General features: G+C 40.5%; 1 protein-coding gene across 4 annotated transcripts in view; it reads left to right on the forward strand.

Annotated features, from left to right (window-relative positions):
• Positions 1-24,699, forward strand: part of GALM (galactose mutarotase) — a 103,271-nt gene that overhangs the window by 47,295 nt on the left and 31,277 nt on the right. For all 4 annotated transcript variants that reach the window (XM_072409127.1, XM_072409128.1, XM_072409124.1 and 1 more), the window contains 4 exons: positions 1,487-1,693; positions 3,434-3,515; positions 5,594-5,735; positions 5,872-6,046. In XM_072409127.1, coding sequence (XP_072265228.1) covers positions 1,487-1,693; positions 3,434-3,515; positions 5,594-5,735; positions 5,872-6,046 — 606 coding nt within the window. The remainder of the gene's footprint in view (positions 1-1,486; positions 1,694-3,433; positions 3,516-5,593; positions 5,736-5,871; positions 6,047-24,699) is intronic.

Consider the following 24,699-nt stretch of genomic DNA (forward strand, 5'->3'; position numbering starts at 1 on the left):
CAATCAGATTACTCTTGCAGCCCTTTACTAGTTCTTTGTGTTCTTGGATAGAGTTTCTCTATCCAAGAACACAGGGCACTACAGGTAATGAATTCATCACCTATATTGCCTGGAGATCCTGCAATGACAGGAGGATTCCCACGGCTCCATAGCCGGGGGAATCATAATGTCATTTTGGGATAACCTGCAAGAATAAAAGTTAGTTAAAAAAACACAAACATTCAATAAATAACTTTAAAATTAATTTGTATTTTTTTAAAACACATTTTTTACATTTATTTTCCCCAAATTTTTACCGTCGAATACTGTGTTTTTCGGGTCTATCCGAATTCGAACAGCCATATTCGGGTCGAATATAAGGACAACCCAAATTCGAACACCAACACTAATAGCTGGTTCCAGGGAGGAGGAGGTGGTGGAAATTGTAAAATCTAAGTGTAAGGAGGTTTAATGTCTGGAACAAATATTAGGCAGTAGTATAATCAAAAGATTATTTGTATTTTTATTGTAAAACCCACTTTACTTTTGAGAAGAGCTATATTTTAGTCATATAAATATATATTGTAACAGCTGGCCAAATAAATCACAGGGTTTCGACACCATATATATATATTTTTTTTTATTTATAATTATTGTAGGATAGGAATAAATATATACACACACACATATACGTAATCAGCAAACAAAAGAACGTGTGCGCGCTTGTGACTTTATTAAGAAAAAAAATATAAAGGAGTTGTGCGATGTCAGGCCCGCAGCATCGCGCTCGTTCACACGTATCCGACAAGGCATCGTTAGCTTTTATATAGGCACCTATGGAGAGGAGTTGAACTCGGTTAACTCTTGCCTAACAGAAAAGAAATAAGTGATTCTAAAATAAGCTTTTTTCTTGGCGCACATAAATGTTTTAAACATTTTAACAGCGCAAACATTTTTTTTAGGGCTAAGGGTGATATGTGTGCCATTAGAAAGGATGATTTTTTAGGGGAACAGTGACTTTTGATGCCAGCTCGCCAGTGTAAAGCTGCCGATGCTGCGCGGCTTTAGCCGGGATCTCATCCAGTTGATGACTAGCGCGATCGCTTCGCATTTCAGCTCGCTAATACGGATGCGCGACCGGCCAACCGATTTTGCTTGATAAATTTGGCCCACAGTCTTTGTTGCAAAAGATGTATGGTTAGGTCCTTAGAGTCCTGCACAGCACTAGGTTGGGCTGGATTGCTAGTTAAGGGAACTAACAGTGAGTTAGTGGCCAAGTGGCCAGGCTTTATTTTTTGCTGTTTGTTTTATTTTGCCTGTTTTTGTGTGGAAATAGTGAATAAAACCCTTGATGCACTTTTAACCTGCTGGCACTGTTTCCTGTTTTAAACACCCCCCTTGCTACGGGCGATCTCCCAATATATATATATATATATATATATATATATATATATATAAATATATATATTTTACTCTTTTGTGTTTAACTATATTTCTCTATTGCAAGGTACTCTGGACTCCAGAGGTTGTAGAAAATGGTGTCCAATTATCATACACAAGTGATGATGGAGAGGAAGGGTACCCTGGGGAATTAAAGGTCTTGGTGACTTACACACTTGTTGGCAATGAACTGGTTGTGAATTATAAGGCCTGGACCAGTAAGGCAACACCTGTTAATCTAACAAATCACTCATATTTCAATTTGGCAGGCCAGGTAAGAAACAGTCATTTGTATCACTATGTAAAAAGTCTTTCTTAACATGTGGTAAATCAAAACTTGATTGTTATAAACATACAAATTCTTCTTAATATGTATAAATGTGGGCAGTGACGTTTTGAAAAAACACGTAGTTTTGCACTAAAAAAAAAAAACTAAAAACATATATAAACACACTTCCATGCATTCTAAGGTTGTTTTGAATTCTTCTTACTTCCACGGCACTAGATTTGTCAGGGAGTTGCACAGCGGGAATGTTCCTTCCCCTAACAATTGCAATTACCAATGGAATCATTTTTACTTGATATTAAAGTACTATACAAAGAAAATTCTTTAAAAGTAAAAAGAATTCCCATCTCAAAGAGATGCCCACAGGAACAGGTGTTCCCACTATAAAAAAATGTCCTAATCCCTTGCGTTAATGAAAACTCCAGGGTTTTGAATTTTTGTACATTTTTTTCTTTGTAATAATGGTCACCAGAACAAACAGAGGGAAAAATCTCCCAAGCCAAAAGCAATGATGAAGCTTGATAAAGGGTCTCACTCTTCCCTGTTTTATCCAAAAAAATGTTCTCTTACATACCTAATTTGCTTCTGATCACTTAAATGTCTGTAAGTAGTATGGTATTTTGGTTTTAGAGACTTTTAACCTTTGGCAGTTCATTTCTGTCCGGATTTATATGTCTAAAAGTGGTACATTGTTTTTCATGAAAATTTATTTTACAGTATAATATAATAGTAGTAAAGTTTGAAACATTAAATTATGTCAACATAATAAATTAAATACATTAAAAAAATATATATATATTTTTTTTAAAAATACATTTTTTTAAATTAAAAAAATAATAAATAAGTATTATACTATTATATTATACTGAAAAATCTATTTTATTGAAGGACAATGTACTGCTTTTAGACGTATAAATCCACTGTATTGCATTCAGTACAGTTATTTTGTATTGAATGGAAAACAAAACAATTTGAATTACTGCCACTCCCCCAACGCAAGGGCCACATTCACCGACGTAACCTGGAACTCCCGGGTGACTCGTCAGATGCAGAGGACGCCAGCCGGAGGATGCGAGAGGACAGGGATCGCGAACAAGGACGTAGTAACATAGTATTTATCATTGTTTTCGATTGTTTTAGCTACCTCGTGTGTGACTTGGGGTTACCGCTTTCAGCATCTCATTTTTACCCTGAGTCACACTGGGGGTTACCACTGGAGAGGTTAATGGTGGTTTGAAGCAGTTGAATTCACTAGAAATAGACACAAGAAGGTTGCAAATTTTTATTCCTGCAAATCGTACTAGTGCCATGTAATCACATTAAACACCCAGTAGTTGAAAACATGTAAAAGAAAATATTAAAAGTTAAAATCTACTGTCCTTTTGCTTTTTCCATAAATGTTGACAAGCCTTATTATTTTCCAGTTATATTAGACATTATTTCCATGAAGACACAATATTAGGATGTGCTAAAGTCCCTATACCTATAGTCTATATACAAAACTATAATATTATTTTATTGGAAATATAGTGATAAGGTATTTTTCCATGCATCTGACCTGGCAACACATTCATTTGCAACCATATTCTTCTGTTTTTCGATTATTGTTTTTCTTGGGACATTTAAGATTATTTTCTTATGTTTTGATGTCTATATGCTATTTATTTTCTATTTTTTCTTTTTCCTATTAATTTGTGTTTTTGTTTAATCCTTGGTGAATTTTTTCAGGGTTCAGAAAATATATATGACCATGAAATTTCGATTGATGCTGATCATTACCTTCCTGTGGATGACACAATGATACCGACAGGTAATAGTGTACCCCTTACTTTAGAGAAAATACTGTAAAGTAGGGTTGTCGCCAATACAGAGCAAAAAATGTGAAATCCACTCTGCTGGATTTGCTGTGCTGGGTTATAATATCGAACTGGTAAAACATGATTAAAAAGGGCTGTTTTGTAATCTAGCTATTCTGTATTACTATTCAATATTTAGTTTGTTATTAACAATTGAGCTTTATTGTGTAGTCAATGAACAGAGCATTAATCTTTTACTATTTGGGAAGTAAATCACTTTCCTAGTGTTATCACATGCCCTTAAATTAACTACCTGCTGGCTGTATGTAATAAAGATAAAATATTCAGTCTGCCAGTCTGTCCCATGTTCCTCTATTTCACAAATGCACAATGCTATTGATAAAATACTGTTTTGCTTTACAAAACCACTGAACAGGCTTTATATTTACCTTAAATTAAAATGTAACAAAATAAATTAATAACGCTTATGTAAACTGTGGAACCAAAGGGGTTTAGGTCTCTAAATGCTGACGTGCATCTCCAGCAATCCACTAACCAGCAACAGGTTAATTTGTGGTGAGTGAAAACCTAACACCTGCAAAACGTTGACAGTTTAGCAGTCAAGGGATTCATATGGAGTTACGCAATTCAAAAGGTAACCCAGACTGTTAATCTAACCATAATCTTCATAAATTTCCATTCTGCTAACAGAGTAAAGTTATAAACTATAGTTATATATTATCATGACTTACAAATGCAGAAAGCTGCAGTACTGTTATGCTATAACAGCAGCCGAAATCGCTAAGCATTTTGCAGGAAACTGGTACCAAAAAAACAGGTGTGTTTTCCTTCCGCTCAGCAAGCTGCTTTATTCACTTGTTTGCACATGCAACCATCAGTTTTTAAATCTTGTGTTATGGCTTTCATGTGTTTTCATCTTATAGCATTATTTAGGTCACGTAATCTACTTAACTTCCCGTCGGTTTGTGACCTTATGTAGGACATATCCCTCATCACAGGTGTCGGGATTTCCTTTATTGTACAATAACAATATTGTACTCACAAATTTTACATATATATATATATATATATATATATATATAAAATTATATATATACACACTGAGACGGTCTGTGCCAGAAGTCAGAAATTGCGTATTACAATACATATATAAATTTTGTTTTTCTCAGCCGTATTAAACATTTTCAATTTGGAAGTCCTACTTACAATGTATGTAAGCCCTAATAATCTATCTTGCTTACTGTTTGTCTATTAGATGTAACTTGGGTAATAAAATAGTTTTTTTTATCTGTTCAATACATGAGAAGTAATTCATAAAAAATACCTGTTTCCAGGAGTAACAAGTGTAGTCTGCCTCTGCAGACTGTTGACTGTTATCGGTAAGCATTGCTTTCTCTGTGGACTAAAAAACACCCTGGATGTTATAGAGATGATCATGCTCTGTAGTTTCTACACTTCCTGTCTCTGGGGACAAAGCTATTGCTGCACCATATGCATGCAGGGTTTTGGAGTTTTGGGAGTTTGAACTATTACCACTAAATGAAAAAATTTAAATATTGTCACTAGAACAAAAATAAAGAAGTCCTTCAATGGGGCGCTTGTCCTTGTGAAAAAAGATATTTCCTCCCACTTCCTGTTATGCCTACAGAACAGGAAGGAACCTTCTGTATTCCCTACACAGCAGAACTCAAAATCTGAGATAAAGCACTATCAAATACCAGATGCTCACAGGAGCAAAAAATCGAATAAGTAAAGATGTGCACATATCCATTTGCATCTGTGAAGTCTATGGTCTTTTAATAGTTCTTTACCAGTTACAAGACTAGTTAAAAATAATTGCATTGCTTTGTTAACAGATAAGGACATTTTGTCTCAGTTGTGTGATTTTCAGATATACTTAAAAGTAAATTACATGAAGTGTTTACATATAATGGCAGCTGCTAAATGACTTACATTACCTTCAGAGCCCTTTTTTAAACAATAAAAATAACATCAATCTAATAGTTTCTTACAAAATTTTCCAATTTCAAAAAGCATGTACTTTATTGTTGGATTATGGTGATTCTTACAGGAGACATAAACCCAGTTGAAGGAACATATTTTGATTTAAGGAAACCAGTTATTCTTGGGAGCCAGATTGCTAAATTGCAAGAAAGTGGGTTTGACCATAATTTTTGCTTGAAAGAGTCAAAAAGACAACAGACCTGTGCAAGGTGGGAGTTTTTCTTGTTTTCTGTTGATGCTATCCTCCTTGTAGATCTGTGTTTCTTCTTTTGTCAACTTACTTTGCTATTAACAAAATTTAAAAGTAATAACAAAATAAAAAGTAACATGAAGTATATTTTACAGGGTATGGCACAACCCTAGTGGCAGAGTTCTGAGTGTTCGCACAACTCAACCTGGAGTGCAGCTTTACACAGCTAACTTTTTAGATGGATCTCTAAAGGGAAAAGGTGGTGCTAAATATGGAAAGCATTCAGCATTTTGTCTGGAAACGCAGGCATGGCCAGATGCTGTAAATAAGGTAACTTCACCACTATGTTAGGGATTATTTCACATTTTCATTTCGATGGCTTGGACTACTGTTTATTAAAATGTTTAAAACAGTATCATTGATAGCAATACTGCTAATTTTGTAATTCATTTTTTTTCTTGGTTTATGCATCATTGTAAAAGACACTTCACAATATTCATCAAATAGAGGAATAGTGTGTCCAAGCTGGCACTTTGAGAGCTGAGAGCTAAACTGCAGACTCTGTTATTCTGCCAGTTTTCGCCAGGTTTGCGCCTATCAATCACCTTTGTTCAGTCCCACCTCCTGTCATATCTTTATGGCCCACTGTATCAGACAAGATAATTTCTTAATTAATTGCAGATAGTGCGTGAAGCCATCATATTTTGAGGTTAAGGATTCCTGACAAGCAAGGTTAACAAAAAATCTAACCCAATCATTCGGAGACACGTGTCACAAAAGTGTCCATGAAGAACAGCTAGCATAGAACCTAGGGCAAGTGAGTTGGAGGATATATTTGTCCCCTAAGCTACGTACACAGGTCAAATTTTTCATAAAAGGATCTTAAAAGATCCTTTCCAACGACAAGAATTGCATGTGTGTACGTAGCTTTAGAATGGTGTTTGCGCAATGCAAGCAACAAAGCAAATGGATAGGGACAATTAAATAGATTTAATAATAATAAGATCACTATGGTGGAATTTACTAAGAATTCAATGATAATGCAATGCCCAACCAGACCAACATAGCAGGTATTCTCAGCTGTCAAGGCAAAACTAAAAATTTGCTAGACATTGTAACTAGTGTCCGTCATTGTATCTAGTGTCCTTATACCAAATGTTTACTGCATAGAGTGCAGGGTGGAGAAAACAATGGGTGAATCTACAATGAAGATGGAGTGTGTGTGTAGTGTGTATGATTTGCATATGATTGTTTGCCAAACATGAATGCAAACATAAGGGGACAGAATAAAGAACAGAAAAGAGCAGTAGGTTAGGGTAAGGAGTAGTTGGTGGGGTTTTTTCCAAACTTGTAATTTGTGTCGTGTAATTGTTCTATGTTATCATACCATTTCTCATTCATTTTCTTTTATTTCTCATTCAAGAAACTCTGTTATTAACTGCCTAAAAACTTATTTGGTGCTTTTCATGTTTGAGCCAAGCACACATTTCATTATTTGGATTTCAGCTCTTTCAGTAATGAAGGCAGAACATCACATGTATTTTGGCCTTTTGAAGACCACCCACTCCTCTAGACTGACATGCAGCCATGAGAGAATTTTGATATTTGTATGGCTACCCCTAAGAGCCAGCCTTTGCTTGTGTTAGGGGTTATGGCTCTTGTGAGTACTAAGTCAAGGTACAGTGATGTTTTCAGTAAGCTATATACAGCACCATGTTGGCTCTTCTGACCAGCTATGATCTGCCTACATTGCAAAGAAAAGTACAGAAGTAGTGATGATAGCACAAGGTCATAAACAATATATTAATTAAAACCTAAGAGTTTGAGAAGGCAAATTATGAACAGATTAAACTTTTTTTAACCATTTTATAAAAAATTACATCTGGAAAGTGCACATGCAACGCAGCATAAAGCATGCGGCAACCCTCCAGCTACTAACGCAGCCCTTCCTTAGCAGAGACTGGCCAGTCACGGACATCAAGGAGGAGGGGGAAGTCCTCTGCATGCGAGGCATACGTGCAGCATGGTTGGCAAGTCAGAAGGCAGGCTCAAAGATCGGAATCTCCAATCTCAGACACCGAGGCTTCAGTCTAAAATAGCTACATCTCGTGAGCACATATTGGCAGCGCACAGTCAGCCACAGTGCTCAGGTAGAAGCCAGAGAGAGAGGGTGGGAGAGTGATTCACCCTCAGAATCTCCAGCCAGTGTTCTCATTGATCCCAGCTCTCCAGATCGCAGGCTCATACAACCCTGCTCCTATGCAAGCTTATCTCCAGGCAGTCTCAGCTCCCAAAACATGGAGGGGAGGGGGCTCTTGCAAGTATATGCCTGTGTCACAGGATACAATCCCTACCAAAGATTCTCCTACCCTATCTGGCGGGGGAAAATAGATTACTTGCTCACCTTGCTACACTCCTCCTGTTCAGGCGGTCTCCTACTCTGATCCCTGATCAGCTGTCCTGCTTTCTCTGATGGCTTTTGTTTACAGTGCTGGTAGAGTGAGTAATGACACAACTTAATGTGTATTAGATCACTCTCACAACTTTATTGTTTGCACACAACTTATTTACCAGTTCAAAGGCATGATCACATGACTACAGACAACTAGCAGACATGACAAATGTCCTTGTGGTTTTCCAAGGTAACAGATAAATAGCCAAAGGGAGGAAAGGCAGAGTTTCAAGGCAAAAAGGGGGGAGCGGACGTTAGTTTACTGATAAAAAGAGTACAGCTAGTTTCAACATAATTCAACCATCTACAAAACATAACAAAAGCACAAAAATAATTAACTTCAAGACTCCGCAAAATTCCTCAGCTCCTTACATTTCCCTCTATTTATCAAAAAGGATAACTACTTGGCCTCATACCTTTGTTCCTTTTACATACAAATGGACAGCTTCAGGTTCTTGGCCATACATAACTTGAGGAAGCTGAGTGATTTTTCGTAGTACTGTCATTCTACAGTGGGATATTTCAGAGGGGTTACAAGTCATACGGTAACATACATCTCCCTGGGTAATATTTATAGTATGTGTAAATATCATACATTTTTTCAGAGAATCCTAGGTTTTACAGTTGTTGCAGATGTTATACGGGTTATGAAGCAAACGTATAACACTTTCAGTAACATCAGTGTCATTGTAGATATTGCTAAAGACTCTAAACAGTATGTTGAGTGGAGTGGAGACAGCAATCAAACAAGATGTTAACATATCTTAAGTACTATGCATATCAGATAGGCAAAATCTAGAGCTTTTATAAATTTCTTTGGCAGGAGAAATATTTCTTTGGCACGTTCCCATATGTTATCACGGAGGTCAATCCAGTCACTAAACTCAAATCCTCGCGGGTGCATAGACAGGGTAGAGTCATTTTTTAGGCTACGGTGAGGGTGACCGAGGGTGAGGGTGATTGAGGCAAGTTGTTGTGACCCAAACAAGGCAGAATATGACCATCAAGGCTCCAAAACTGCAGACAAGCATCCGGGATTTGTGGATCAAGACGCATCATCCTGGCGCTGGATCGACGGTGCCTTCTTCACTCTTAAAGCGTGTATCCAGGTGGACCCTCCACTGGTCAGTACGGCTGTTCTAGTGATGGCTTGCACGGTGACCAGAGGTCCAAAGGGCGGATCCAAGGATTTGTGCTTGTGCAGAGCTTAAACCAACACTACATCAAGGAGGATAGCTTATTAACTGGATTGGGTGTCATTCCTTTTTCTGCTAGTACGGCTGGTAAATATTGGTCCCACTTATGGAATGTCCCTCCAGTTGCTTTACTAAGTTTGTCTTTTAATGTCCTATTCATCCTTTCTACTACAGCACTCTGGGGGTGATATGGGATGTGTAATTTCCATTCTATGTTCATCATTTTTTAAATCTCCTGGGTGACTTTAGAAGTGAAGGGCATGCCATTGTCTGAGCTTATTCTCACTGGGCATCTCCTTGCTTAGTATCCTATCTACTGTCCATGCATTTTCTTTCCTGACAACAAACGCTTCTACCCATCTGCTGAATCTATCTGTAATCACTATCTGACATCCATTGGAAGCCTTTGGCGTGTGTGTGAAGCCAATTTGTAACTCTTGAAATGGACCCTGTGAAGGTAACAAATAGTGTTGATGTTCGAATTCGGGTTGTCCCTATATTCGACCCGAATATGGCTGTTCGAATTCGGATAGACCCGACCCGAAAAACACGGGATTCGACAGCAAAAATTCGGGAAAAAAATGTTTAAAAAAAAATAAATATTAATCTTAAATGAATTTATTTGTATGTGTTTTTATTTTAACTTGTCCTTTTTTTATTTTTTACAGGTTATCCGACAATGACATTATGAATCATAATGTCATTGTGGGATTCCTGGACCGTGGGAACTTTGTGGTCACAGCTAATTGAAAGCACGTGCCTTCAATTAGCTGTAACCGCAGGCAATACCAGGGCAATAGAGGTTGAATGGAGATACGTATCTCCATTCATTACCTCTACTGCTCTGTGATTGGCTGAGAAATAGGAAACCCTGATGACAGCTCAAGCATCATCAGGATTTCCCTTTCCTCAGCCAATCACTGAGCACTAGAGATGAATAGGCACAAGTCCGCCCATTCATATCTAGTGCTGAATGGCTGAGAAATGTAAAACCTCAGCCAGAGCACTAGGGGTGAATGGAGAGGCTTGTCCTCACTTAACCCCTAGTGCCCTGCAATCCTTCACTGTCAGGAGGATTTCCAGGGCTGTGTTCATTGCAACCCTGGAAATCCTCCTGTCTTTGGGATAACCTGTAAAAAAAAAAAAAAAAAGTTTAATTACACAAACACACACACATTAATAAAATAATTTAACAATAAAGCCTTGACCTATTTTTTACTTATATTTTAACCCTTTCAGGGAATGAGTAAGGGGATTTATGTACCCCTGTACTCATTCTCCAGGGTGGGGCAGTGGAGATCTGGGAGTCTCCTTATTAAAGGGGGCTTCCAGATTCCAAAGTCCTGCTAAAAATGTTTATAAAAGCCCCCATTGTTTTTAATAAAAACTTTCATAAAAGCTTAAAAACGCTTGAAAAAGCCTTCATTGAGTTCAATAGAAACGTTTAAGATAACGCTCAAAAACGTGCCTGAAGGAAACGTCCTGGTGATCCCTCACTGTCAGGAGGATTTCCAAGGCTGTGCTCATTGCAGCCCTGGAAATCATCCTGTCATTGGCATAACCTGTAAAAAAAAAAGTTACATAAACACACATTTAATAAAATAATTTACCATTAAAGCCTCGTCCTATTTTTTACATATATTTTAACCCTTTCAGGGAATGAGTTAGGGGTTTTATGTACCACTGTACTCATTCACCAGGGTGGGGTGGTGGAGATCTGGGAGTCTCCTTATTAAAGGGGGCTTCCAAATCCCAAAGTCCTGCTAAAAACGTTTATAAAAGCCCCCATTGTTTTCAATGGAAGCTTTTATAAAAGCTTAAAAATGCTTGAAAAAGCCTCCATTGAGTTCATTTTCCCGCGTTTATTCAGCAATTTAATTTTTTAAACGTTGCAAGCAACGTTTAAGATAACGCTCAAAAACACTGCCTGAACGAAACGTCCTGGTGTAAATTAGCCCATTGGAATGCATGGGAACTTCAAACATGGGCTTTAAAAGCCTCTGGTTAAACGCTGGGGAAACAGTCTGTGTAGTCTAAGCCTTAAACGCTGTGGAAACAGTCTGTGTAGACTAAAGCTGCGTACACACGTCCAATAATTATTGTTAGAAACGAACGACCTACGAACAACCTATTGGCCAAAAATTGTTCTAAAAAAACGTGACAACTTTGTTGTGGTAGACAGCCGACTGCATGCCACACAGGCAGCCATAGGCCAAGGCATGCCTGCATTTACCACTCCTGACAGAGATTTGCTGATAGGATCACAACCTTTCTGTGCTGCTTGGCTTGCTTTCTTTGTCAAGTGAAAAAAAAGTGCTTTACTTCGGTAGACTGTGTCACACTCACACTATTAGTCAGATGGATTGTTGGATTGTACTGTATTTGTGCAGTCCTGAAATCTACTGTACTCAGATAGGTAGAGTGTTTCACTGTTTGCTAGATAGATAGCGTATGTATTTATGTGAGACAAATACATATATTTAACTGTGATAGCACTTGCTAGATATCCACAAATGATAAAAAATGTATGTATTTCCCCACGTATTCCACCAAGTATGTTACCTTTTATGTGGTTTCACTACATAGTAGTTATGGAAACTGTGATTTTCGTTAATCCATTAATGTCCCAGCTAGATACAGCTTCTACAATGTCCATAGAGTTTATGGCCTCAACCTCCAATGTGGTCCACGCTCCGTACCAGGGACCAACGCCTCCTACTGCCTGTTACTGCTGCCGCCTTCCCAGTACCCAAATCTAGAAGCCAGAAACTAATGCCGTCCATACGTCTCAGCCCACCGCCTTCTGCTCCTTCTGTAAATGATACTGCGGCCTGCCCAGTACCTGACTTTAGATGCCAGAAACTAATGCCGTCCATACTCCGTCTCAGAGCCCACCATCCCCTCCTGCTGTATATGATGCTGCCACCTGCCAAGTACCTGACTTTAACTGCCAGAAACTAATGCCATCCATACTCCATCTCAGCCCACCGCCTTCTGCTCCTGCTGTAAATGATGCTGCCGCCTGCCCAGTACCTGACTTTAGATGCCAGAAACTAATGCCGTCCATACTCCATCTCAGAGCCCACCATCTCCTCCTGCTGTAAATGATGCTGCCACTTGCTAAGTACCTGACTTTAGCTGTCAGAAATTATTGACGTCCATACTCAGTCTCAGCCCACCGCCTTCTGCTCCTGCTGTAAATGATGCTGTTGCCTGCCCAGTACCTGACTTTAGATGCCAGAAACTAATGGGGTCCACACTCCATCTCGGAGCCCACCATGTCCTCCTGCTGTAAATGATGGTGCCACCTGCCCAGTACTTGACCTTAAATGCCAGACAATAATGCCGTCCAGACGCTGTCTCAGAGACCACCACCTCCTCCTCCTTCTCCTACTGTAAATGATGCTCCCGCCTTGCCAGTACTTGACTTTAGATGCCGGAAACTAACGCCGTCCACACTCCCTCTCAGCCCACCGCCTTCTCCTCCTGCTGTAAATGATGCTGCTGCTTGCCCAGTACCTGACTTTAGATGCCAGACAATAATGCCGTCCATAGTCAGTCTCAGAGCCCTCCGCCTTCGAATCATGCTGTTACTGCTGCTGCCTAGTACCTGACTTTAAATGCTAGTTACTAATGCCATCCACACTACATCTCAGGGCCCACCGCCTCCTTCTTCTGCTGTTACTGATGCTGCCGCCTGTCCAATAACCAGCTCTAGATGCCAGGTCCCAATACAGCCCCCACTCCATCTCAGAGCCCACCGCCTACTCCTCCTGCTGTAAATGATTCTGCCACCTGCCCAGTACCAAACTCTAGATGCCAGATACTAAAGCCGTCCACACTTTGTTCCAGAGCCCACCGCCTCCTCCTCCCAGTCCCCAGCTCTAGATGCCAGACTGGACTCCAGCTCAACAGGGTCTTCTTTGCCCGCTGATTACTCCAAGCACAATCCCTTTCATGTGGTTTCGCTATATAGTAGATAGGAACAGATTGGAATGTCCCTCATCCATTCATGTCTCCAATAGCTACTACCTCTACACTGTCCAAGTAAGTGATGACCTTCAATATTAATGCCCTCCTTGCTCCGTCTCAGGGCCCAACACCTCCTCCTCCCAGTCCCCAGCTCTAGATGCCAGAACAGACTCCAGCTCAACAGGGTCTTCTTTCCCCGCTGATTCCTCCAAGCACAATCCCTTTCATGTGGTTTCGCTACATAGTAGGTAGGGACAGATTGGAATGTCCCTCATCCATTCATGTCTCCAATAGCTACTGCTTCTACACTGCCCAAAAAAGTGATGGGCTTCAAAGTTAATGCCCTCCTTGGTCCATCTCAGAGCCCACCGCCTCCTCCTCCCAGTCCCCAGCTCTAGATGCCAGAACAGACTCCAGCTCAACAGGGTCTTCTTTCCCAGCTGATTCCTCCAAGCCCAATCCCTTTCATGTGGTTTCGCTATATAGTAGGTAGGGACAGATTGGAATCTCCCTCATCCATTCATGTCTCCAATAGCTACGGCTTCTACACTGCCCAAAAAAGTGATGGGGTTCAAACTTAATGCCCTCCTTGGTCCGTCTCAGGGCCCACCGCCTCCTCCTCCCAGTCCCCATCTCTAGATGCCAGACAAGACTCCAGCTCAACAGGGTCTTCTTTCCCCGCTTATTCCTCCAAACCCAATCCCTTTCATGTGGTTTCGCTATATAGTAGGTAGGGACAGATTGGAATCTCCCTCATCCATTCATGTCTCCAATAGCTACTGCTTCTACACTGCCCAAAAAAGTGATGGGCTTCAAAGTTAATGCCCTCCTTGCTCCGTCTCAGGGCCCACCTCCTCCTCCTCCCAGTCCCCATCTCTAGATGCCAGACAAGACTCCAACTCAACAGGGTCTTCTTTGCCCGCTGATTCCTCCAAGCCCAATCTCTTTCATGTGGTTACGCTACATAGTAGGTAGGGACAGATTGGAATCTCGCTCATCCATTCATGTCCCAATAGCTACTCCTTCTTCACTGTCTAAAAAAGTGATGGGCTTCAATGTTAATGCCCTCCTTGCTCCATCTCAGGACCCACCGCCTCCTCCTCCCAGTCCCCAGCTCTAGATGCCAGTTAACAATGCAATCCACACTACTCAGGGCCCACCGCCTACTCTTCTTGCTTTTACTGCTGCTGCCTGCCCACTGTCCAATACCCAGCTCTAGATGCCAGACTAGACTCAAGCTCAATAGGATTTTCTTTCCCCACTGATTCCGCCAACCCCCATTTCCTTTCATGTGCTTTTACTTGATAGCAGGCCAAGAGACGGCGTGTGGAAGGCATTAGTAACCACACTTTATCGTACTGAATGTGTGTGTATGTTAACCCGGAACTGTGACGTGGGACAGCAGTCCTTCTGTATATTTTGGGGGGATGAGATGTGAAACACAGGTATAGTTAATGGGAACCGAGAGGTCCTGGATGACCACATTGAGCCATGAAGTTATTGAGCTCAGCAGACGTCTGGAGACTTCTACACAAAAAGTATGTGGCCATCCTGGGAGACTCCATTCAAAGATCCCTCAACAAGGGTCTTGTGAAAATACTGCAGAATGATTACTTTCGGACTGAGAAGCAGCTGAAAGGGAAGGGTGACATGTCATTTGCAAACGTTGGGAGATCTCTGGCTGAAATGCACAATGCCATAATTTAACGCCAAGTGCGTCATTACAGAACTGACCACTAACTTGTACGGTTCTTTTTCCTGACCCCGTGTTTCTTTAAAGTACATAGGGAACGTGCTGGCCAACTTCCAACATGGACCTTAGCCCGAGGTTGTCACCTCGTGTATATAGGATGATAGCAGGTATCATGATGAGCAATCAGTCACTGCAAATGTACAAAACCAACATGGACCACCTGTTTATTCAGCTCACTGAGGTGCTGAGCCCCAAATGTCTGTTGATATGCAACACGTCCATGTCTGTTGGATTCAAAGCTGGTGACGTGCTAGAGTACCCAATTCCTAATGTGCGCTGAGACATCATAGAAGGGAATTTCTACAGCACCACACTGGCATATTTGCACCAATTGGATGTGATTGACTTGCACTTCCACTTACGCTTCAAGCTGCGCTCCAGGGTTAAAGATGCCACCCACTCGAATCAGCGGGCTCATCGGAAGTATACCTGCATCCTGATGGCTGATATTGATTAGGCCTGGGGCATGCAGCAGGAACAGCAGGAAGAGGAGGCTGTAGGCTATGAGACGCAGCGTGGACAGCATTGGTAACTGGCATCTAGAGTTGGGTACTGGGCAGGCGGCAGCAGTAACAGCATGAGGAGGAGGGGGTGGGCCCTGAGAGGGAGCAAGGAGGGCATTAGAAGTTGAGGCCATCACCTATATGGACAGTGTCGAAGCTGTAGCTATTGGAGACATTTGTATTTTTAGTAGAGAAATACATACATTTTTCTGTCCTTTTGGATAGATAGCAAGTGGATCAAAATAAACATGTACCAGTGAGGCAAGTCATAGTCATCCATCGTCGGAAGCTGCCTGTCACCACAGCTATGCTTCAACAACCGCGACCGCAAACACGACCACCAGCTCTAGAGCACCTTTCGGCCCAGTTGGATGTTCGCCTGTGTGGGCATTTTTTTAGTGTCCATAGTGATGATGACAACACTGGTCATCTGCAAACTGTGTGCTCAACACTTGAAACGAGTCAAGAACCCAAACAAACTTGATATTTGACTTTGTACACCAGTGAACAGCTATCTAAGAAAAAATAAATTAAACAAAACCAAAACTCTAATGAAATATATATATATATATATATATATATATATATATATATTCATATTTTTTTATAGTATTTATATATCCCAGAGTAGTCAGGGATTTATATCCAGGTGAATCCTCCTGTCTGGCATGGTAAGCGTAAACAGCTCAAATCAGGTAACTCTTTTAGAACCCGAAAATATTAGGTCATTTAAAAATATGCTTCATTTTAAGCTAATGTATATTTTTTTTTAAATTTGAACACATCATACATTTTTATTCAGAGCTAACTGGAAGCTGTGTGCTATTTGAAAGAATAATTTGTTAGGGAAAGAATGACTTTTATTGCAAGCTCGCTATGGTCAAGCTGCTGGAGATGTGCACCTAGATCATTTTAGTTCATGTTGGGATCATGTTGGGAGAATACGCCAGCATATTCTCGGCGGCTTAAAGTGCCTTGATAAATAGGTTGGATGGGTCCAATGTCGAATTGCGAATACGCATACACGAACTTTAAATTTGCTTGATAAATTAGGGCCTTAATGAGAGCTTGCTGTCTGATCCATTGATACATGCTGCAATAGAGAATTTGATCACGGAATTCTTTCTAATTAACAAACTGGAAGACACCTCCCTAGCTAACAATTGGGAAGCTCATAAAGCATATATTTTGGCAAACTCATGCAGCATATATTGAGCCAAACTCAATAAAATAGGTTCACATCAGAAAAAAGCCTGTGGTCAACTCACTGAAGCTAAGCTAAAAGAATATCACAGGTTACAACTCCAGCATACAAATAACCCTAATTTAGATCTCTGTCCTCAAAAAGATTACATTGCGCTGTAAACTTAATTTGCATCTGACATCAAGAGCGGAAAAATCCTTAAGGTGGGTAGCACACAAGTTCTATACGTGGGGTGATAAACCCGGGAGAGACTATTAGTAAATAAACTCAAGCTTGGACCCAAGTTACATACTCTTCCAAAAATTAAACTCAGGGACGAGAGAATGTCTCGAAATCCAGAAAAAATTCTGTCCACATTTGAAACTTTCTATAGTAATCTATATGGAAAAGCGGACCTGCTCCCACACCCAGATGTGGACGCCTTTTTTTAGTAACATTTAAATGCCTAAACTAAAATGTAATTATAAAGAAATCATAGAAAAACCCTTTTCTACCGAGAAGGCTCTTAAAGTTCTCAAAAATGCCTAAAGTGAGCAGAGCACCTGGTCTGTATGGATTCTCAAATGTGTTCTACAAGACTTTTAGCTCGCAGCTACTCCCACACCTTGTAAACTATTTTAATTATTCAAGGGAAGGTCATGCCTTGCCACCGGATGCAAACTGATCATACATCAGTGTCATCCCCAAACCGGGTAAAGACACAACGGAGATAGCTATTTATAGACCTATATCTTTAAAAAAAACGGTGATTTGAAGATCATGACAAAGATATTATCGGTCTGCCTCAATCCTTTTCTGGGAGCCTACATCCATCTGGACCAGGTGGGATTCCTTCAACATAGGCAAGCCCCTGACCAAACGAGGGGGGTGATTGATCTTATATCGGTGCTTCAGAAAAATTGGGATAATGGCCAAAAAGGGAAGCCATGCTCCTCTCAATTTACCTGCAAAAGGCATTTGACAGCCTATCCTGGTCATGCTTGTTTTCAGTCCTAACAGTAATGGGCTTTGGCCTCTATTTTGTTAACCTATTACAGTATTTGTATGACAAACCTGAAGCAAAAATTTCCCTGGGAGGGTTTCTTTCCTCCAACATCACGATCAGGAAGGGGACAAGACAGGGTTGCCCATTATCTTCCCTCTTGGCCATGGCAATTCTAGCTAATAGGGATATCAGAGGCATTCAGTGTGGTGGGACAGAACACAAGAGTGCATTATTTGCGGATGTTACATGCTCATTGATAACACTGACCAATCTCTTCAAACTATTAGATGATTTTGCTAATTTATCAGGCCTTCGTGTTAATCGCGCCAAGTCCCAAGCCCTCAATATTAACCTACCAACTCCAACTATATCGCTTCTGAAAAGTAATTTTGACCTAAGCTGGGGAGAAGGCAATACAATTGACCCTAACATAGCAAACCCTTTACTAAGCTAACTACACACACCCCTTCAAAAATATTTTTGCAGATCTAAGACGCTGGTCTAGTTCTCTTCCATCCTGGTTAGGTCACATAGCCATGGTCAAGATTAACATATTACCTAGGGTGGTATACATTTTCTGCACACTGCCAATATAGGTACCCCTAAAAGTACTTACCTATTTTCAAACAAAGATCATTGAGTTTATTTGGGGAGGAAAAAGGAGCAGAATTCAGAAAGCTATTATGTTCACCCCTAGAAAACAGGGTGGTCTAGGGGTCCCGCGCATTAAGCAATACTTTATAGCGACGCAAATATCTCAACTCTCTCCAAGCACTCTGGGGGAGGGGTCCCGCCCTCAATGGGTAATGCTTGAAGAATTAGCTTGCTCACAGGCAGCTATAACATTTACTCTGTGGATGAGTAAAAAATTAAGGCACTCCAATCGCTGTCCCACTCTTAAACACTCCCTTCAAATCAGGGATACACACCGTACTAACCCCAAATTGTGTTCTAGTCATCCGGTTGCAGAAACCAGCAGTAGTCGCCCATCATGTTGGAGTTGCACAGGTCTTGATATCTTGTGTCCATAACAGAAATGTCCTGGTGGAACCTCTCCCCTTGTTCATCACTCACATCACACAGGTTTTGTGGGAAGAAGTCCTGATGGGAATGTAAGAAATTAATTTTAAGTGAGATTCGTCAGCTGATGGTAGCATGTTGTTCACCAGTTCAGCATGGTTTTAGGCTTGCTGGTTTCCCAGAAAGTTTTGTGCAGCTAGCACAAATGAATCCCAAGCAGCAAATTCAAATCGGTTGAGCTTGTCTCTGAATGTGGCATCCCGGCACAAATTGCGGATTTGGGGACCAACATAAATGCCTGCTTTCAGTTTAACATCTGTTATAACTTTTCTGAACTTGTCCTTCAAATACTGAAAACGCATACCATCACGATCCATTGCAACGACAACATTTTTCATTATTCCAAGTTTAATATGAAGTGGCGGAAGGTAAACTTTCTGTGGATCAATGTGAGATTTATGCTTCATGTTGTACTGGCCAACAGTGTGTTCAGGTCTGGGTGGCCATTCTTTTACTTTGTAGTGGTTGCTGTCATTACGACTGTTCCACAGGCACAGAAAGCATATATATTTTGTATATCCCAATTGCAGGCCAAGAAGGAGTGCCACCACCTTCAGGTCACCACAAACGTTCCACTTGTGTTCTGAATAGTTCATTTCAAAATGACCACCATGGAATTGTATGTCTTTTTCATTCCCTCGACGTGAGAAAGAGGAACAAAAGGTTTTTCGTTACCTTTATGCAGCAATACAGCTTTCAAACTTGCTTGGCTCAAGTCTATGAACATTCTCCACTACTCTGCAACCTAACTCCATTATCAGACCACTCACATCAGGACAAAAGCAAATGTCATTTTCCAGCTTGTAATAACCTGCAAACTTTGTGTGATGATCACAAAAGTGTGAAGTTGTCGTTCCTTTTTGTAGCAAATTCGAGTCCTTTAATCTGGAGGCTAACAGTTCAGACTTCTTTTTTGACAGACAGTTCCCTTACTAGATCATCTGAATTTGATTGGCTTATAAAATGTGGCTTACCCTCTTCAAATTGGGGTTTATAACATTCATTAACATCGACATCATCCTCCTGTTCCTCATCCGACATGTCATTTTCAGTAACAACATCTAGGAGAGACTGGCACTGGATTCTCTGCATCATGTGGCAGTGGCTTCAAAGCAGATTCACAATCAGGATAGACAATTTTTGACTTGGTCTTCTTGAAAAAACCCAGACAGAAGCAGCAGTCCGAGTAATGGTCAAAAGGCATTTTGTTCCTTTTCCCATTCAACCATTGTGTTAGACCAACATAACACACCTGACCGCAGATATGAGGTGCCCAGATTTTATCCTGATCTCCAATTTCACATCCAAAGTAATACTTGTAGGCAAATCCCACCCTCCTGGTTAGGTCCTTGCGTTGATACCACAAATGTAGCAAATATTGCCCAGTTTATTACCCAGCTGCGCCTACTCAACTTAAAACAGACTCACTATGGCCTAGCTGTACTATCCAATAAGATAGTTTTGCACTAGAGACAAGTCCATCTTGCCTTGTATACCTATTTCTGCATGCCATCAGGTCACGTGATTGAGCTGAGGCAGCAGCAGGCATAGTAGTAGCTGCAACTGTTATAATTAGTGTTGGTGTTCAAATTCGAGTTGTCATTATATTCGACCCAAAAAAAAGGCTGTTCGAATTCAGGTAGACCCGACTCGAAAAAAAACGAGATTTGACGGTAAAAATTCGTATGAAAAAAATGTGTAAAAAAAAAAATTCATGTTAAATTAATTTATTGAGTGTTTGTCTTTATTTAACCAATCTTTTTCTTTTTTTTTTTTTACAGGTTATCCTTCAATGACATGATATCTCTTACTCTGTAACAAACTTTCCAGCAAAGTAATATTCTGATATATTTGTTAAATTTTTCTTTTATCCAATGCAAGAAAAATGTAACAAATGTATCCTATTTCTGTGCATGTTACAGAGTAGGAGAAACTGGCCGGCCGCGCATCTTCTCAATGATTGCAGCAGAGTCTGCAATCATTGAGAAGAGTGTCCGATCCCCAGGGCACTACAAGTTAATTAACCTGTAGTGCCCCGGGGATGGTAGTGGAACTGCAGAGTTTATCTGCAGTTCAGCTGTGACTGCAGGCGATCCCTGGGCACTAGAGGTTGAATGGGGACAAGTTTCCCCATTCATAACATCTAGTGCCCTGTGTTCTTGGATAGAGAAACCAATTACAGAGTGTTACTTAGATGGTATCTAGTGCCGGACCGCATTCCGAAATATCACTGAAAATGCTCCCCATTGTTATTTTGGGACTGTGCTTCCAGGGGAACATTTGAGCATATTTGGTGGTCATGTCCAATAGCACATGTCCGCCGGAGCTACTGGTCGGACATTTTCAAACCTATATCTACATTTTTACAGAAAGATATAGAAAGTTTCCCTGAGGGGGCCTTGTTTAGTAAATGTGATCTAGTTTTACCCAAACTGAACCTTAAATTAATGAACCTTATATTATTGGCAGCGTGCATTACATTAGCCAAGTCCTGGAGATCTAATGTCATCAACCTGGATTCTCTTTTTCTTGGTACAAAAGAGTTTTATTAAAAAATGTATATAAATAGATACAATCAACAAGGAGCACATCTTGAAAAATAAACAAAATAAAAAACATAAAAATCCTGTCCCAAAAGACATAAAACAAATGGTAAAAGGACCTACAACTGTTACTGCACAGCAGTATTTACCATCATACAGGCAATCTCAATACAAATGCTCCTACAGAACAAAGCAGATAACATTAACCACCTAAGCGTTACACTGAGGTCTAGATTTCTGTACCAAAAGTGATCCACTGTTTTTCATGAATTTTTTTTTTTAAATTGTAGACCTGTAACTTACAGAAATATGTCCGAACAGGGGTTCTAGAAGATAATATGAATATAAAAAATGTTTGAAACACACAATCATGTAAAAAAAAAAAATTACTTTTAATAAAATTAAAACACCAAAATCAGCAATGTAAACAAATCAAAAATACTGAAAATACTGAAAAAGCAATAACTCTGTATATTGTAACGTACTATATTATTCTAAAACACCTCCCTAGTGTGGTAAATTTTAAAACAGGGGGACGCACAGAGTCCAACGTTACATTCAGGGCAGTGGAACCGGGTTTCCTTCCGGATCTTTTTCCCATCCTCCCCTGTCTTGGAGCAGCACACCACGCACAATCTTGTGTGGCTTCTCTTTTTTGGGGTTGGTGGGATGTGCTCTGGAAAATGGCGAGCACTTAGGCGTATTGGGTTCACCGTGTATGAAGCACGTCGTCCAATTTGATTTGCATCCTCTGGTGTTAGGTGTCTCACACATATAGCGTCACATATTTTCCAAATGAATTGATAGTGGGGTACAGGCCTGTCATTTTGTTTATTGAATAAAATGTATGCATTCCACAGATACTGTTCCAATAGATGACGAAAGATTTTTTTATAATACTTTTTTTGTTGTTTTCTGACCGCTGGATAAAATGTAATGGCCTGGTCAGCTCTGTCAACACCCCCCATTGTGCTGTTATAGTCAATGACTACCTGGGGCTTCACAACATCCTGAGTTTCAGTTTGAATTTCCCGCACACGCGCCGACGTCATCACGCACGCAGGGAGAAGCCGTCCGTTTTTTTTTTCTCCGCCGGACGGCTTCTCGTTTCAGAGAGCATCCGGCGCTGGACGAAGAAGGACGTAGGACGATCAGCGGGACCAGGTAAGAAGCCGGCCGGCATCTTGTGTTCCACCGGCCGGTATAACACAAGATGGGTCCCGCTGGCACCCGACGAAGGCACCCGACGCTGGAGAGGGAGATCGGCGGACGACGATCGATGGAGGGCGACGCTGGATGAGCACAGGGGGACCAGGTAAGTAAGGATGGGAAAAATCTCGGGGTTAACCATCCTTGCAAATTTTTTTTGCCCGAACGAAGGTTGGGCTTAACGGCAAGGAGGTTAAAAAGAGGGAAAAAAAAGAAAACAAAGAAGCGAGGGGAAAGAGAATTAAGAAACAAAGAAAGAGAATAAAACAAAGAAAAAATGTTCTGTTACACCATCTGGTACAAAAAAAGTTCAAATATGTAGAAGAGAAAGATTCCTTGGAGATGCAAGGTAATAGTCTAACCAGGGCTGCCAAATATTTGTCATGGGAATCATTAATAACGACTGTAATTTTTTCATTAATCATAGTGCCTTGTATTCGGTTTCTGATGAAATTCAAAGCTGAGGTCTTCCATGCATACGCAATATTCTGCTTGGTTGCCTTGAATATATGTGAAATAGAAATAGATGAAATCTTATCTACATTGGGCAAAGGTACACGGACCATAAATTGAGAGTATCTTCCTCCGAAAATACAATCGAAAGTTCCTTTTCCCATGCAGAAATAAATGTCAACAGTCGGGTACACCAAGTGGTAATAATAGATACATACAAAAAAGGGTTAGCCCCATTGTAACTTGTTTCTCCTTGCATACAACAGATATACAGCTGTTACTGCAATGTCAATTGGCAATGTCAATACAAATGCTTCTACAGAACAAAGCAGAAAACATTAAAAAAAATAAAGGGAGGGAAAAGAGAATTAGGAAACTAAGAAAGGGAATAAAACAAAGAAAAAAATGTCCTGTTACACAGAAAAAAATCTTAAGCACAATCAGAAAATCATAAATTTTAATAAATTCAAAAATAAAGAAAGCACCATGGTGCAACATGGCTGACCCTTGGCTCCTAAAAAAAAAGGTAACCAACACAACTGGAGTCAGCAAGGACAGGGGGGAACATGTGTCACCTCAGGCAAAGGTAACTAAAAGGAACTGACCAGCCCACCAGCAGAAAATAGTAAATCACATATGAGGATTTAAAAATGACTCACCCAGATCAATAAAGTTCAACCATCCGCCACTTTCCTAAAAGATTGAGATTAAAGACGTCCCAAGCCTTTGAACGGGCTAATTCCTGAGAAATAGATCTCTTTGCGGTGGCATCTTGAGAACCTGATGGTACAGACCTCGCTTGCGACCCACGAGATGTTTGTGAAACATTATCCATAGGATATAATGATAAGTCCATAGGACATTTCCACAAATAAGCTGTTGTGACCACTGAATATGGATGATTTTGATATAGAAAAGATAACTTAAAAGGGAAACCCCAACAATAGAGCACATTATTAACTTATTATTATTAACGCTGGTACGGTTTCATGGCTCTCCTTTTTGGATAAGAGATTGCAACAGATCTGCAAATATTTGGTAGGAGAAATCCTGGTGGCTAAGAGAATCTTTGGCGCGAGATGCCTGCAAAATCATCTACTTAGAACGATAATAGTGAAGCTTTATGATGACATCTCTAGGTGGGCCATCTACAGTTTTACGGGATAAGGCCCTTTGAACTCTGTCCATTTCAAGACATTCTGGGCGGACATCCGCCACTAGGGTACTGAGAATTGCGGTGAGCACCCTATTGAGATCCATATTACTTTCAGGAATACCCCAATTCTGTTATCTCTCATGGCGCGATTCTCAGCATCCTCTAACTGATCATGGAGCGTTTGTAACTCTACTGCACAGTATCAGGATCTGAGAACTAGCCCCTCCAAAACTGTGGTCACATCATCAAAACGGCCCTCCAGTTCTGCAATATGGCTGCCTAGTTGTTTTATTTGCTTCAATAAAGCAGAGGATAATTTTTTATTAGCTAGAGAGATTTAATCTCTCATAATCCCTCTAATTTTACCCAGCCATCTCTCACCGGGTTCAGAATCAGCAGGGGGAAGATCCAGCGCAAACTGGTGCTGACTGCCGTCAGATGGAAGTGAATCATCCAGGGGATCTCGAGTCATCAGCA

The sequence above is a fragment of the Pyxicephalus adspersus genome, chromosome 4, assembly GCF_032062135.1.
Source record: "Pyxicephalus adspersus chromosome 4, UCB_Pads_2.0, whole genome shotgun sequence".
Classification (NCBI taxonomy): domain Eukaryota; kingdom Metazoa; phylum Chordata; class Amphibia; order Anura; family Pyxicephalidae; genus Pyxicephalus; species Pyxicephalus adspersus.